Source organism: Caretta caretta, chromosome 1, assembly GCF_965140235.1.
Source record: "Caretta caretta isolate rCarCar2 chromosome 1, rCarCar1.hap1, whole genome shotgun sequence".
NCBI classification, from domain to species: domain Eukaryota; kingdom Metazoa; phylum Chordata; order Testudines; family Cheloniidae; genus Caretta; species Caretta caretta.
Genome location: NC_134206.1, coordinates 46,073,273 through 46,088,867, shown reverse-complemented (window position 1 = coordinate 46,088,867; position 15,595 = coordinate 46,073,273). Strand labels below are relative to the sequence as shown.

General features: G+C 41.8%; 1 protein-coding gene across 2 annotated transcripts in view; it reads right to left on the bottom strand.

Moving 5' to 3' along the window:
* The window catches only part of POLR1D (RNA polymerase I and III subunit D), a 28,278-nt gene extending 13,073 nt beyond the window's left edge, over positions 1–15,205 (bottom strand). The window contains exon 1 of one of the 2 annotated variants that reach the window (XM_048846368.2): positions 15,039–15,205. In XM_048846368.2, coding sequence (XP_048702325.1) covers positions 15,039–15,064 — 26 coding nt within the window. In that variant the 5' untranslated portion in view covers positions 15,065–15,205. The remainder of the gene's footprint in view (positions 1–15,038) is intronic. The other variant, XM_048846382.2, reaches the window with a different exon arrangement.
* Positions 15,206–15,595: the final 390 nt, after the last annotated feature.

The window sequence follows — 15,595 nt, the reverse complement described above, 5'->3', positions numbered from 1 at the left end:
TATACTTTGTAAAACTATGTAACTTACTATTTATAATTCCTGTACCTTCAACCTTGAGCCAAAAACTAGTCTGCTCTTTAGACTAGTTAATTTTAGTCTAAGGTAGAAATGAGTTGACTAACTGTTTTATAGGCCTTTGGTTCACGTTAATAGACAAACAATAGATGGGTAATATAAACCACCCTCCAATCCTCTGATGTGGTACCAGACTGACTGAACATATAAGCTAACTGGTTTGCTACATCCTCACACGGACGTATCTTATTATTCTGAGGTATAAACCATCCAAGTCCAATGGCTTATTACCATTTATATTGTTTAAATTTGCAAGCACAACACTAGTGGTTTTCGCAAAAAGAAAAGGAGTACTTGTGGCACCTTAGAGACTAACCAATTTATTTGAGCATAAGCTTTCGTGAGCTACAGCTCACTTCATCGGATGCATACCGTGGAAACTGCAGAAGACATTATATACACACACAGACCATGAAACAATACCTCCTCCCACCCCACTGTCCTGCTGGTAATAGCTTATCTAAAGTGATCATCAAGGTGGGCCATTTCCTGCACAAATCCAGGTTCTCTCACCCCCCCACCCCATACACACACAAACTCACTCTCCTGCTGGTAATAGCTCATCCAAAGTGACCACTCTCCCTACAACGTGCATGGTAATCAAGGTGGGCCATTTCCAGCACAAATCCAGGCTCTCTCACCCCCCCCCCCCCCGGGACACACACAAACTCACTCCTGCTGGCAATTGCTCATCCAAACTGACCACTCTCCAAGTTTAACCAGAACGTCGGGGGGGGGGGGGGTAGGAAAAAACAAGGGGAAATAGGCTACCTTGCATAATGACTTAGCCACTCCCAGTCTGGCTTAAATAGAGACTGGGAGTGGCTAAGTCATTATGCAAGGTAGCCTATTTCCCCTTGTTTTTTCCTACCCCCCCCCCCGACGTTCTGGTTAAACTTGGAGAGTGGTCAGTTTGAATGAGCTATTGCCAGCAGGAGAGTGAGTTTGTGTGTGTGTGTGTGTGTGTGTCCGGGGGGGGGGGGGGGGGGGGTGAGAGAGCCTGGATTTGTGCTGGAAATGGCCCACCTTGATTATCATGCACATTGTAGGGAGAGTGGTCACTTTGGATAAGCTATTACCAGCAGGAGAGTGAGTTTGTGTGTGTGGTTTTTGGAGGGGGGTGAGAGAACCTGGATTTGTGCAGGAAATGGCCCACCTTGATTATCATACACATTGTGAAGAGAGTGGTCACTTTGGATGGGCTATTACCAGCAGGAGAGAGAGTTTGTGTGTGTGGGGGGGGGGGGGGGGGAGGGGCGGACGGTGAGAAAACCTGGATTTGTGCTGGAAATGGCCCAACTTGATGATCACTTTAGATAAGCTATTACCAGCAGGACAGTGGGGCGGGAGGAGGTATTGTTTCATGGTCTCTGTGTGTATATAATATCTTCTGCAGTTACCACGGTATGCATCCGATGAAGTGAGCTGTAGCTCACGAAAGCTCATGCTCAAATAAATTGGTTAGTCTCTAAGGTGCCAAAAGTACTCCTTTTCTTTTTGTGAATACAGACTAACACGGCTGTTACTCTGAAACTAGTGGTTTTATCATCATCATAGTGCCCAATCATGCACCCACTTGCAGTATACTTGTTTAAACAGGTTTTCAGCATCGAATGAGAACATTTTATTCAGCTACATAACAATTCATGTCTGCTGATCAAGATATGCTGACCGTTGTGATAAGAACCTGCTGGTACAAAACGTCATCTGTTGGGGTATCAGTTTGTTTCTGTCCTACAGTATGTCTTTACTGGTTCCCTTTAGAACATGTTTGTAAAAAAAAAAAAAAAAAAAAAGGGAATTTTTACCTCCATATATTTTCAGCTGCCAGGGTTGACTTTCCTTTCTTTGTTTATTTCATTTTATAAATAATTTTCTACAAATATTGTTTTAATCTCTTCAGTCAAGATGTCCGTTTGCACTGGTCTGTTTAATAATGGAAAAAGTTTGACCTTGCTGCTAAATACATCCAGTCAGAATATATGTCAGAGCGTGGCTACATTGTGGCCTTGGAATGCACCAAAAATGTGGTTTCCCAAGATTAAAGATGTTTCTGCCCACTTCCATCCAACTATCACAGAAACATTTTACCACATTATAATCATTTCCACCAAGCAACTCTCTGACATGAAATTCCCTAGTCAGGTCTTCAAAATCAGTCACTAGTATTTATTATTTATTTATTTATTTATTTAGTGCTCTTTGGCTACATGATACACTGAGAAAAAAAAGTTCCTGCCACAAAAGGTTTATGATCTACATCAGACAGACAAATATGCTAGTGGAGCAAAAGGTCTATTTTTTTTAAAATTGCAGGTATTTTTATATATATATACACACACACACATATACATACACACCCACACCCACCACTTTTTTCTTTGGGGATTCATTATTGAAAGGCTTTGCAGAAGCAGTGTGGTTTGAGGATTTAAGTATAGGATAACTGATTGGTGCCCCAGAAGAGGGAGAATCTTTTGTCAGATCTCCCACCTGTTGACTTTATGAGTAGAGCACTGTTATAAAGTTCTCTACAAGACCCCAGGTTCCGCGGTAAGATTATCAGCTTGACTTTACCAATACTTTGTTCCTCAATAGCTTGGGGCTAGTTTTTTAAGTAAGTGCACAGTTGTGTGTCTAGTTTACACATGCAATTACCACGATTGTTCATGAAAATTGGGTATTTGCATATGGAAATTGCCATTTGTTTCTAATGCTCATATGCATTAGCAAATATCCAATCTGCAAACAGTTACAACTCCTCCTATGTGCAAGTCAGGACATGCAATTGTGCATGCGCTTTTGTAAATCAATCCCACAGTGTTTCCCAATTATCTTTCGTGTTGTGCTAATGTCAGGCCCTTTTGTCCTTTTCCACACTATTTCGGTAACATTAACAGAGGGATATCTTGTGATCCATCTTGCTACTCTTGGCAATCTTACCAAGTCTCAATAACATTTAAGTAAAATTCAGGTCTGACATACTGAATAGTGAAACAAGTGGTGTGCCCACTCCCTTTTTTCTGCCTTTCAATGCCTAAAATCTAAACAGAAAACTGTAAACAGCCTTTTCAAATGCCTCAGTAGAGAACTTCCAAATTTCCTCCTTTGAGAGTGCCATTTCCCCACTCTACCTTGAGAGAGTGATGATAAGCTATTTAAAACTGTGGAGGAAGGCAAGTTTGAGAGAATAAAAAAAATAAAAAGATCTGCATCTAGGTTGATAAGCTATGTATCATGAGAGAACATAATGCATTTAGAGACATCTAGGATACCAAACCTTCAAAAGACAGGACTGTAATAGAAAAACAAAAAGTAAAAGTGTTGACTTTCATCACAGCACTCCGCAAAATATCTTCGTAATTCTGTTCTTTGAAAGATCTGTGTCAAAGGTAGATTAAAATTCAGTGAATCTCACGTTATTTTATGAGTTAATCATACCTGAAAGAATTAAGTGGGTCTGAAACAATTATATTTTTACAATAATATAAACTACAGTTAAAATGTTGTTAGAAACACTACAAATCAATTAAGTGAAGCTAAATAGAACTGGATTATATGAAAACTAAAACACACACAAAATACAGGCATTTTGATTTGTATTTATCTATAAATGATATTGCAACTCAGATTGACTTGACACCCAACCCAGCAGTCTTTCATTGATCTGTCTCTTCCTAGCTAATCTGAGTCTTTATATCCATAATAATCCTCTTTTAAGTACACTAATTTTTGTTGCTCCTGACTCACAAGGACTATGAAAAGTCAATTGAAGAGAGTGGTATAAAGACAAAGGGAAAACACTTAAGAGTATCTTCCATGTAATGTATTTCCACATGCTGAATTTATACTCCCTCACAAATCAGCCAAAGGCTTCACAATTGTGTAAATAGGTTTTATATTTGCTTTTAAAAGGACTCTCCGGGCGGGACTCAGCACTCCTAGCTGTCTCCAGTTATAAAGCTTGGGTACAATACAAACGTTCTTGCAACTGCTGAATTCAACTATTAGAACAGCAATACCAGATAAATGAAGGAAAGGACTAGCACACAACAGTCAAAACCTCCACATGAGGAGAAGAGCCCAAAGCACGTAGGGAGCTATAATTAATAAAACTGATGCATGGTCTGATCCCAAAGGAATGCCACAACTAGTAATACTGGCATCATTTATAATATGAGCAGCAAAAGCATCCAAAACCTGCATATTTTTGAATGATCGGAAGAAGACCAAAATAATTACAATAGATTGGTCTGTTGGGGAGATAAGTTTGGTGAGAACAAGAGGTTCTTTTCCTTGCAGGAAAGGATGGTCCCTAGTCTTCTTATATTCCTGAATGATTAAAATTTTGCTGCATATTTTAAGTGATGATCAAAGAATACTTTGTGTAAAAAGTCTCTAACCTAAATTTATATTATATATGAAGAAAAAAAGGAAGTTAAGGCTGTAAAGTCAAGCCAAACAACATATATTCCCCTAACCTCGTTCCTGGAAAGGGATGGCTCATTTTTGCTGAAAATCACCTAGCATGAAAAGAAAAGGAGTACTTGTGGCACCTTAGAGACTAACCAATTTATTTGAGCATAAGCTTTTGTGAGCTGTAGCTCACAAAAGCTTATGCTCAAATAAATTGGTTAAGGTGCCACAAGTCCTCCTTTTCTTTTTGCGAATACAGACTAACACCACTGTTACTCTGAAACCTAGCATGAAAAGTTTAGACTGAATGGTTAAGTTCTATTAAGATATAAGCAACTGAAAACAGGTTGTTATGATAGAAAGCGTTAGGTAATTTCTAGCTATTGCTGCTAGCTTCAACTCTAATAGCACCTTTGATCTGCCAGGATCCTAAAGTGCATTATGAACTATACAGGGAATGGAGACATGGTGGGTGAGGTAATATCTTTTACTGGACCAACTTCGATTGGTGAGAGAGACAAGCTTTCAAGCTATGCAGAGCTCTTCTTCAGGTCTGGGAAATGGACTCAGAGTGTCAGCTAAATACAAGGTGGAACAGATTCTTTAGCATAAAGAGTTCACACATATTTCAAGGGACCATTCAAGGTAAAGTCACTCACCTTGTCTCTCTAATATGCTGGGACCAACACAGCTATCACAACACTGCATATACAGGTAACACTCAAACAGGAATTGCTTCACAACTACAATGCAACCATTTACAGGGTGGGCAAAATCAGGTACCAAAATCAGTACAGCGTCTTACAAAACTAGAGATGGCTCATTTTATCAAAGAACACAGAAACTAACATCTCTTAAAAAAATTCTCTGGGATCAATAACTTGACCAGGACCATTAGAGACTCATCTGAAAGACTGTTATAGCCAATTAGTTCATTTTGTCATTCATTTATCATTTATAGATGGGTTTCATATATAATCAATATGGGGGTCACTGCTGGGGATGGCCGCCCCACAGGACAGTCAGCGCTTGAACCCTGGTGAGAGAGTAGACAGCCACTATAACTAAACTAACATAAACTTACCCAGAGGTACTACGAACGGCTGTATGTAAGAAAAAAATTCTCAAAAACAGACCAATGAGCAGGGGGCGAAACACCGGACGGAGCTCTGACTGTAGCCACACCCAGTGAGAAGGAACTGAGGGGACTGGGGTGGTGCTGCCCTGCCCGGGGCACAAAGCGTGAGTGCCGCCCCTTTGGGCACTGCTGGGCAAAGTTCTCTGGCTCTGGTGCGCTGGGCATGCACACACCTAAGTAGCACACACGACTGTATCTACTTGAAGAAGAAAAGTGGGATGAGATTCAAAAACAAAGTCAACAGTCATAGGAGCAAAAATAGCACCACCATTACACTACCTAGGCTGAAGCATATATCATTCCTCATATTTCAGAGGTCAGGAGGCCTGGATCAGGAAGGAATTTCACCCTGTATGCTAAACAGATTAAATTGCAGAATTATAGAAATAGAAGATTAAGTATTTAAGAGTGATGAGCGTGCATTAGGTATTAGTAAAGCATGGCCGAAACACAAGGCCAACAGGATGAGACTTGTAAGATTTTAGCTTAGCCAGACTAGGCCATAGGTTTAAGAACACTTGACATGTATGCATGACCTAGGAATAACCCTATGCCAGCAAGGTTACCGCATAAGAAGTGCCAATAGGTGAGGTTATGGAAAAATGTATTGCAATAGGCCGCAACATATTGTCCAAGACCACGAGACACCCGATTGTAAGACCTTTGAATATCTATCTTGACCGTAGGGTACATGTCATACGTAGATGCTAAGGAGAATAAGAGGAACTACAAACAACCTATGAGAAATGGGGCATCCCAATCAATATTCACGGGATGTGGAAGTTCAGATAAGGGAAAGAAGGTTGACACCTGCATGCATGTGCATAAGGTATTAGGTGTGGTCAGAACTACAATATAAAAGAGAGTACTCTGGTTGGGTAAGAGTGGGAAGACCCAAGGGAATACCTATGTGAAAACCCCAGCAGGAACTGTCCCTCTACTGATGATTGTCTTTTAAGAGCTCCATCAGACCCTAGAATATCTTTTAGGATGGGAGTATGACTGTGACACTGCACTCCATATTTTTCAGTGATATTATTATATGATTATGGCATAATTATGATGCATTTTATGCAAATGGGTCATGTAAGATGTCATTGAAAAGGTTATAATTTGCTGAATGATTATCCTATTTGCATGCTTGTATCATTTTTGTATCTGAAGTTATAAATGTTGACTATGTATCTGTATTTCAAATGTAGTTACACCTGGGTAATGCCCACTAGACTTTCAGTCTAGTTAGTGGGTGGGGAAGGACCTATTCAGGGCAATGGGCCATTAGAAAGAACAACAGGCCTTAGGAGAAGCTTATCTCCCACCTGGTGAGCTGTCCTGAGAATGCTCCAAACACCCTGTAAGTAACGGCTGCTTTGACTCTACAAGGCCATGTGACCAGGCCACAGGATGCTGGCCTCCATCTTGGGATGCCAGTAATTTTCCCCACAGACTGGTCTGGGAACCAAGCCTTGGAACAAATGGTTCCCACCATACGCAGAAGCTATAAGGCAGGGAGTGACATCTGTGGTTCTTCACTCCTCACACAAGACGACTCCTGGAAACACCTGAGGAACAAAGACTGAACTGGGGGAAGTGCTGGACCCAGGCTAAAGGGATGTCTAGCCTGTGAATGAAACACCTGGGGATCCCAAGCTGTAAAGCAACTGCAGCTTGCCCCTTAAGAATCTGAAGCCTGCTTGCATCATCTCTTAGGGTGAGAATCTGCTAATTCATATCCAATCTATTTAGTTGATTAAGCTTAGTTTGCATTTTTTGTTTATTTGCTTGGTAATCTGCTTTGATCTGTTTGTTATCACTAAAAATCTATCTTTTGTAGTTAATAAATTTGTTTCTGCTTTATCTAAACCAGTGAGTTGGAGTGTAGCATATGGGAATCATAGCTCAAAGGGCAAATGCTTTTGCATATTCCTCTCCACATTAAGGGACGGGGCGAACTTTATGAGCTTATAGTGTACAGATCACTGTCCAGTGCAAGACAGTATAATTTTGGGTTTATACACCAAAGGGGGTGCATGCCAGGGGAGCTGGGAGTTACCTTGGGTGTAACCTTCTTATGCAGGAGCTGGTCAGATAGCCTGCATGTAACTGCAGCTGCGTGTGTCCTGATCTGTATGACTGCTGACGAAAGTGCAGGCTGCAGAGCTTTTCAGCGTGTCACAGCAGAACAGCATGAGGAGTCCTGACTGGCAGGTGAGGGGGCTCAGTGGTACCTCAGTTCCAGGTGGCACCCCAGGGGGAAACCATCACAATAACTATAGTTATAATTGCATAGGTTTTCATAGGATTTCTATATGCTTGGTGTAGTAGAAAGAGAGAGTCTGAGACATGAGACCTGGTATAAGAAGCCTGAACTAAAGTAGTGGTCAAGTCCTGCTAACATAAAGCAAAGTTAGCAAAAGTCAGGCTGTGAGCAGAAGTCAGGCTCTTCCTGCATGCAGGCTCACAGACCCTGGCCAGAACAGGGCTGGTATTGCAAAAACACACACACTCCTAAGCAGCACTAGGCACAGGACACCCCTGCAAGCACATTCGAGAAGGGTGGTACCAGAACACAGAATTATGGTGTGCACACACTCCCCAAAGATGACACAAGGACACACTGACCCCCTTTTAAAGATAAGGTCAGGATGACAGTGTGACGGATAGAGATGTTTTGACTGAACCAACATATACATGGTAAAGGGTGGTACCTAGCCACATCAGAGGGGCAGTAACTAGCCAAGTCAGAGGGGCAGTACGTAACTTGTTTGTATTGGGGTATAAAAAGGAATTTCAGAGGGAGTGTCTTTGGCCAGCCTAGGGGGAAATGGAAAGTTCGGCCATTCACTGAGCTGCATCCATTGTCATGGGCATGCATTTGTTAAATGTACTTGTAGCACGTATAGGACATAATACCATGCTTCATCAACAATAAACCTGGCCAAGTGCCTTCGCTACTGAAATGGGTCTGTAGTTTTATTGGGCAGTTCGATCGAGGTCTGCTGTGTCCGCTATCTGAGCAGAGCTGGGACAGCACACTGACAGAACACTCACATGCCGCCAGCATCTGACAACACACGGGTAATTGTAACTTTGCTTATTACTTTAACAAAACTTATAGTACAGATAAGACTTTGTACTTGTGATTGTGTTTATATGATCGTTACACTTGGATATTGTGTGTTCCTAGAGTCCCCAAATTTGAGAAAAGCTCCAGAAGCAATTTCACTATGTTGAGTTTGCAACCGTAGCAATCAGAGCCCAACCCATGGCAGTGTAATACAACATCAAAAAATTCACTGTAAATAAAATAAAAGGCTACGCTCTGGTGCTCAGATACTATGTCCCCTAGAACCAGATGGAGCATTGATTCAGTAGTGACTGAATATTCAAAACCACTTCCTGCAGCATTAAATACATTCAAGAACTGACTAGGCTCTACCCGGTTTTGCTCTGAAGATCAGAACTCAAGATGGTAGTGCTACGGATACCACAAGTGCCATTCTATTATACATGAATGTCATTGGAACTGGAGAAGCTAGTTGTTTTTTCAACACACCTAAGGATCCTGACATCTATTTTTACAACCTGTCCAAGCATTGGCACAGGACAAAAATACCAGTACTAGAGTCAGCAAGAAGAGGTACATACATAAGGGACATTAACAACAATGGACACCCAGGATGTAACATGAAATAATTAAATGGATATATACAGAAACTGATGAAAAGGATTTCAAAAAATGGAGCCTGAGGAATGCCACATTGAACAGCGAAGAAACAGGATTAAAACAAATACCAAATAGGCATATAAGAATCAAATGGAAAGCATGCCTTAGGAGAGTTTGGAGTTAACTCACCTGATTTAGAATTCCACTGTCTTTAAAAAGAAAAGGAGTACTTGTGGCACCTTAGAGACTAACCAATTTATTTGAGCATGAGCTTTTGTGAGCTACTAAGTGAGCTGTAGCTCACGAAAGCTCATGCTCAAATAAATTGGTTAGTCTCTAAGGTGCCACAAGTACTCCTTTTCTTTTTGCGAATACAGACTAACACGGCTGTTACTCTGAAAACTGTCTTTAAACAGTTTTAAGGCTGACAATAGATCACTTCTTTTAAAAAAAGCATTATTTTAAGCTTTTTTCTGTGCTAATGACCCCCACAGTCTGATTAGTGAAGATTCCACACAGGAATTCATCCTCAGTTTTTATTTGGCAGATCACCTTTACGTTGCATACCCCATGTCAAGTGGCAGACCTACACACAGAACCAAGATCTCATGATTGCTAGATCTATAGTCTAACGATTACTTTTAGCTATTAAATTGTGCTTCCTTTCTAACATGTAATTTTATAGTTTAAGGATTTAGATTTTAAGTGCAACTTGTGCACTTCAAAAAGTAAAACTGTTTTTAGTATTACATCCCATTGTTTTACAATACTATAAGGAGTTTATTCCAGATGCTAAGGGCCTTATCACCTAGGACAACAAACAATTTCAAATAGATGACACTGCAAACTAGGTTTGGAAGGCAGTTCTAGTAGGACATGCTATTCAGGAGTTGTGAAATGTTTTGGCAACTGTGGAAGAAATTATGAGTGAGGAAAAGTATATCCAATGCTTTCTCCAACAACCTCTAATATATTCCCATAAGACTGCATATTTGCTGTGTTGTTCTAGGGCCCAAGGTAGGGTATCTTATCTGTAGGAGATTTGATTGTTTAGAATGCAAAATCTTCAGAGCAGGGACATAAATGGTGTTGTGAACAATTAACATGCCAAAGGTGTAGAACAGGGAAGAAAAAGTAAGAACAGTGGAGGTGAAAAATAATCCAGCCCTGTCAGACACTTTGACACTCTTCTGTTAGTTTTTTTTATAACCCTGCATACCTATCCCTTGAAGTGTAAGTTATACTCACAGCATCAATTACATTTAATTGGAATTTGGCCTAGTATCTTAATAAGGCTATGAAATGTTTCAGATTTATATTGTGGATATTCTCCAATTAATAATAGGATGTTCAGAGGAAATTGCCAGCCTCTAATTTCCATCAGAAAGGAGTTGAAATTATTGGGGGGGAGGGGAAGTGGGGGGAGCATGCATAGCTCTATGGCATACTTGCCATAGATAGTGGCAAAGGTGAATGAGAAACGTAGCTTTATTTACAACCTGCAGGTATTTGTAGTCACTGCTTTTTTATTGCTTTAAATATCAGACTGTGTAAGGGTCACATAACAAGAGGTAGCCAATTCAGCATCCATCATTCCTGGTGACAGTAACATTTTAATTTATATTAAAGCAAGAAAAATACAGAACATAAGACCAAGTGAGTTAGTGACAGTAAAAAAGGAGAATAAAAGTGAGAAAACCTGGCACAATAATCCAAAACAGAACGAACAGAATGTAGAGCACTGTCTTTAAACCAGTGATATCAGAACTCAGTGGATCAGGCGCCATATTAGCAATCAACATTACCCAAAAGAGCCACAGTAGTGTGAATTCATTGTTTCATTATAGTACTACGATTCATATTTAAATAGTATGATGGAGGAATATATAAAAATATATAAATAAATGATGGGAGAATATATATCTATAATGATGGGGGAAGATAGATGGATATAGTCACAGCAAAATGACTAACCAAGTGTTATTATTTTATCAACTACAATTGGTTAGTAACATAGTAAAAGCATCCTGATTGGTTAATAAGTAAATCACACATTGTTTTAATATCATGAGCTGCAAAGAGCCGAGGGAGACACACTAAAGAGCCACCTGCAGCTCGCAAGCCTCAGTCTGAGTATTACTGCTTTAGACCATCAAAGCAGCAACTATCTTTCAATTTAATTTGCCTGAGAGAATGAAGTCACTATCAGAAACTTGGGACAACCAAGTTTTCTTGTCAGACCACCAGACTGTAGTCTTACCTGCATGTGGACAAATAATTAGAATTTTTTCCCTTGTCTGGAAAACTTCTGGCTTCCTAGTGGGACTCAGCAGGTGCTCTAGACCCAGAAGGTGTCCATAACAGACTTTAAATGTATAATGCTTGTAGACACTTAAAACACTATTTTAAGTCATTATTATAAACCTGTATGTTTCCTTGAGCACTTGGACTCATGGTAGCTAAGGCACCTAAAAATAGCTCAAATAAATATTTTTAAAACTCTTTAAAAACATCCCTAAAATAGCTTTTCTGTAACATGCGTGGCAGATGTAGAAGTCATGATGGTATAGTTTAGATTTGCTACAGCAAGTAATGCGGCCTTCACAAACTTTTGCCAATACCACCCCTCACCATGATATATTCTTATTTAGTTTGATATGTCAGACCAGTGCGGATGTAGTAGTTTTTTAAGATCATAGGGGAAAGGTGCCTTACTGAAAAATTATAGAGGCAAATGGATCATTAAATTTTCTTAGGCCCGATTATCCCCTCACTTCCACCAGCACAACTATTATCTTTGTCCCATCTACTATATCAGTTGGAGGCAGACAGTGAGGGCAACAAGTTATTTTTTGTAAATGGAGCCATCAAGTTAGTTCCTTATAGTTGGCTGTGAGACACACTGGACGAGCAGTGGGGGAAGCTTGCCTTGCCACTACCCATGCTATCATCGTTAGACATACAGCTAACAGGTAATCTCACATGAGATTCTGTTTATACATGGTTTAGTTGTAGTGTTGACAAGTCATGCTGCAGAACTATTATTTCAGTCATTCTTCCCAGGCAATTCTACAATAAGTAGCATAACACCAACAAGATTTACCAGTAACGTAGGTGTTTCTGGTCCATTTCCAAACCAGAAAGTAAAACAGAGGTCTGATATGACTGCAGTCAACTAAATGAACCTGCATTTAAACTGAATGTGTTCGTCTGGATATGACTTAAGTCAATTTGCATAGCAGAATGAATGATCTCATCCAAACAGAATGTAAAGCATCAGTCATTTTATTCTCCCTGAAAGTTATTCCAGTCAATGTAGTCACAATTTGACTATAATAAATACAAAGTCAGAGATTAGGCTTTTCTCATTTCAATTAACAAAACAAGGCTTATTAATTTTCCAACTTCCACTGTGATCTAGTTGCAGTCATAACTGGTACTGGCATGCAACACAAGTTTATTAAAGTGATCATGGAAAATCTCCCATCTTTCTTCATTTAATAGGGAGGTTTCATTTATTTATTTTATACAAGTATGCTTTTCCTTAAGTAAGGAGTTTGAAAAAGTTGAGTTTACATTTTATTATGAAGACACTGAGGCTCATAGTCTTCCCAGAAGCAAATTCCACAATTGTGGGCCACATGCCCAAAAAGTCTTCTGAGCACACTAGTCTCACTTTTAAGATTGGTAGTTATATTTTCCAGTAGATCATAACCAGGCCATGGGATAGAGTAAGACAATGAGGTAACCTGCGCCAACCCAACAGAGGATTTCAGAATTCAACAGAAAGTCAGCAGTATCATCAATGCCCCTGTTTTTTTCTCACAAATAACCTGAGTTCCCTCTGTGATAAACTACTCTCCTGAATGCATCCACTTGGAATCAGATTACTGCCTCACAACAGGGACAGAGGAATGATATTGCAATAGGGAGATAAAGGGCTCCCATAAAGAATGGCAGCCTCAGAAATCCTGGAATACTATCGTACCTCTTTCCATGTACTGCAAAGTACATCTTAAATGTTTTTTGGTAGTATACTGTATATGCTTCAACATCAATGTGGAAACCACTTATATAGTCTAAGACAGGTAAAAGTAAAATATACTTGATGTTGTAAGAATAGGAAAACAATTCTACTTCTCAAACTAAAGTCAAAGGTCTCTTGCAAGTACGTTTGTGTTCTGTAAACTGGGACCCCTGTCCTCCCAAATATTCCAGGCCATGCAGGCTTGATGTTTAGGTAAATGAAACTGTAAGCATCCACATTAATGCAACCCCCTTTAAAAAAAAAAGATTCAATTTTTATTATATGGCATAGAACGCTGTAGGATCTCTTTACAACAAAGTGGAAAATAGGAAATTTCAATACTTTAATCAGCACCAGTGAACAAGAGACAGTAAACAAAAGTGAAAAGAAAAGGAGCACTTGTGGCACCTTAAGAGACTAACCAATTTATTTGAGCATAAGCTTTCGTGAGCTACAGCTCACTTCATCAGATGCATATGTGGAAAGTATAGAAGATCTTTTTATACACACAAAGCATGAAAAAATGGGTGTTTATCATACACATTGTAAGGAGAGTGATCACTTTAGATAAGCTATTACCAGCAGGAGAGTGGGGTGGGGGGGAGAGAAAACCTTTTGTAGTGGTAAACACCCATTTTTTCATGCTTTGTGTGTATAAAGACAGGTTTCAGAGTAACAGCCGTGTTAATCTGTATTCGAAAAAAGAAAAGGAGTACTTGTGGCACCTTAGAGACTAAGGAATTTATTTGAGCATGAGCTTTCGTGAGCTACAGCTCACTTCATCGGATGCATGCCGTGGAAACTGCAGAAGACATTATATACACACAGAGACCATGAAACAATACCTTCTCCCACCCCACTGTCCTGCTGGTAATAGCTTATCTAAAGTGATCATCAAGTTGGGCCATTTCCAGCACAAATCCAGGTTTTCTCACCCTCCGCCCCCCCCCCCCCACAGAAACTCACTCTCCTGCTGGTAATAGCCCATCCATTCATGGTCTCTGTGTGTATATAATGTCTTCTGCAGTTTCCACTGTATGCATCCGATGAAGTGAGCTGTAGCTCACGAAAGCTCATGCTCAAATAAATTGGTTAGTCTCTAAGGTGCCAAAAGTACTCCTTTTCTTTTTGTGAATACAGACTAACATGGCTGCTACTCTGAAACCTAAACAAAAGTGCTCCAGCTTCTCTCTTCAAGGCTCTCTAATGGCCCCTCTGAACTACAAATGCAGGTTATTTACTTTCTCAAGCCCCACACCACAGCGAGTAGGTGGGCTCTCAATCAGCTGCTGTTACCTGACAGCAGAAAGATTAGCTAGGCACTTCCAGACTGAGGAGGGAGGGGACATGACGAATGTGCATTTTACTGGGTCCAGCACCAGCCCGTCGTGGGGCCGCCTCCCCCAAAGGTCTGGCACAGGAGTGGCCACGAACCCTACCCATGACCCCTTCCCACCAGGAGGATGTCAAGGGGCGGGTCTAGAACTGAACTTTTAAAACTCAAGAGGGAACTACCCAGGTAACCCCGCTCCTACTCTTCATTTCTTCATCCCTGCGCTTCCCCCGCCCCCACACCCCTCTGCTCCATCCCCCAGGGCTGAAGGGGGCCTACCAGGACAGGGAACAAATGCGTGCGCCAGGCCGGCGCGGTAGATCACAGCGGGCCCACCCCGCCCCAGCGCCCGGGAACACACACCCCGGAGGGCCCCTCTCACCTCTCCAGCTCCATGTCCTCTTCCATGGCGGCAGGGCGATGCGGCGCGGCGCGGCCCCCGCTAGGCCAGAAACACCGCGGCGGCGGCGGCTCAGGTACAGACGTAGGCCGGGCCCATCCGCTGCTCGCGGCTGGGGACAGGGAGGAGCGAAGGGGCGGAGCCGCGGGAGCGAGGACCCCGTGAAGGGCGGGGCCGGGGGCGGGGCGAGCCGCAGCTGGGAGCGGGGGCAGGGGGGAAGCGAGCGCCGCCTACCCTGGGTGCCTCTTAGCGCCCCACGCTGTGGCAAGGCCCGGGGTGGGCAGAGACCGAGGGGGACTCGGATCCCGCCCACCCTCCACCGGGTCTGGGCCCCGCTGCTGCCCCATGTGCTGGAGGTGGCGGCTAGGCCCCCAACGCCCATGGCCTTATCGACCCCGATTCGCCGCACTGGGGAGGAGGCCCCCGCAACACCCGCTGCCCATAGGCTCTTCCCTCTCCCTCGGTGTGTTAATTCCCCTCTGGAGATGGGGGGCAGGCGGGGTTTGCTCTGTGCTCAGGCTCTTCCTCTCTCAACATGG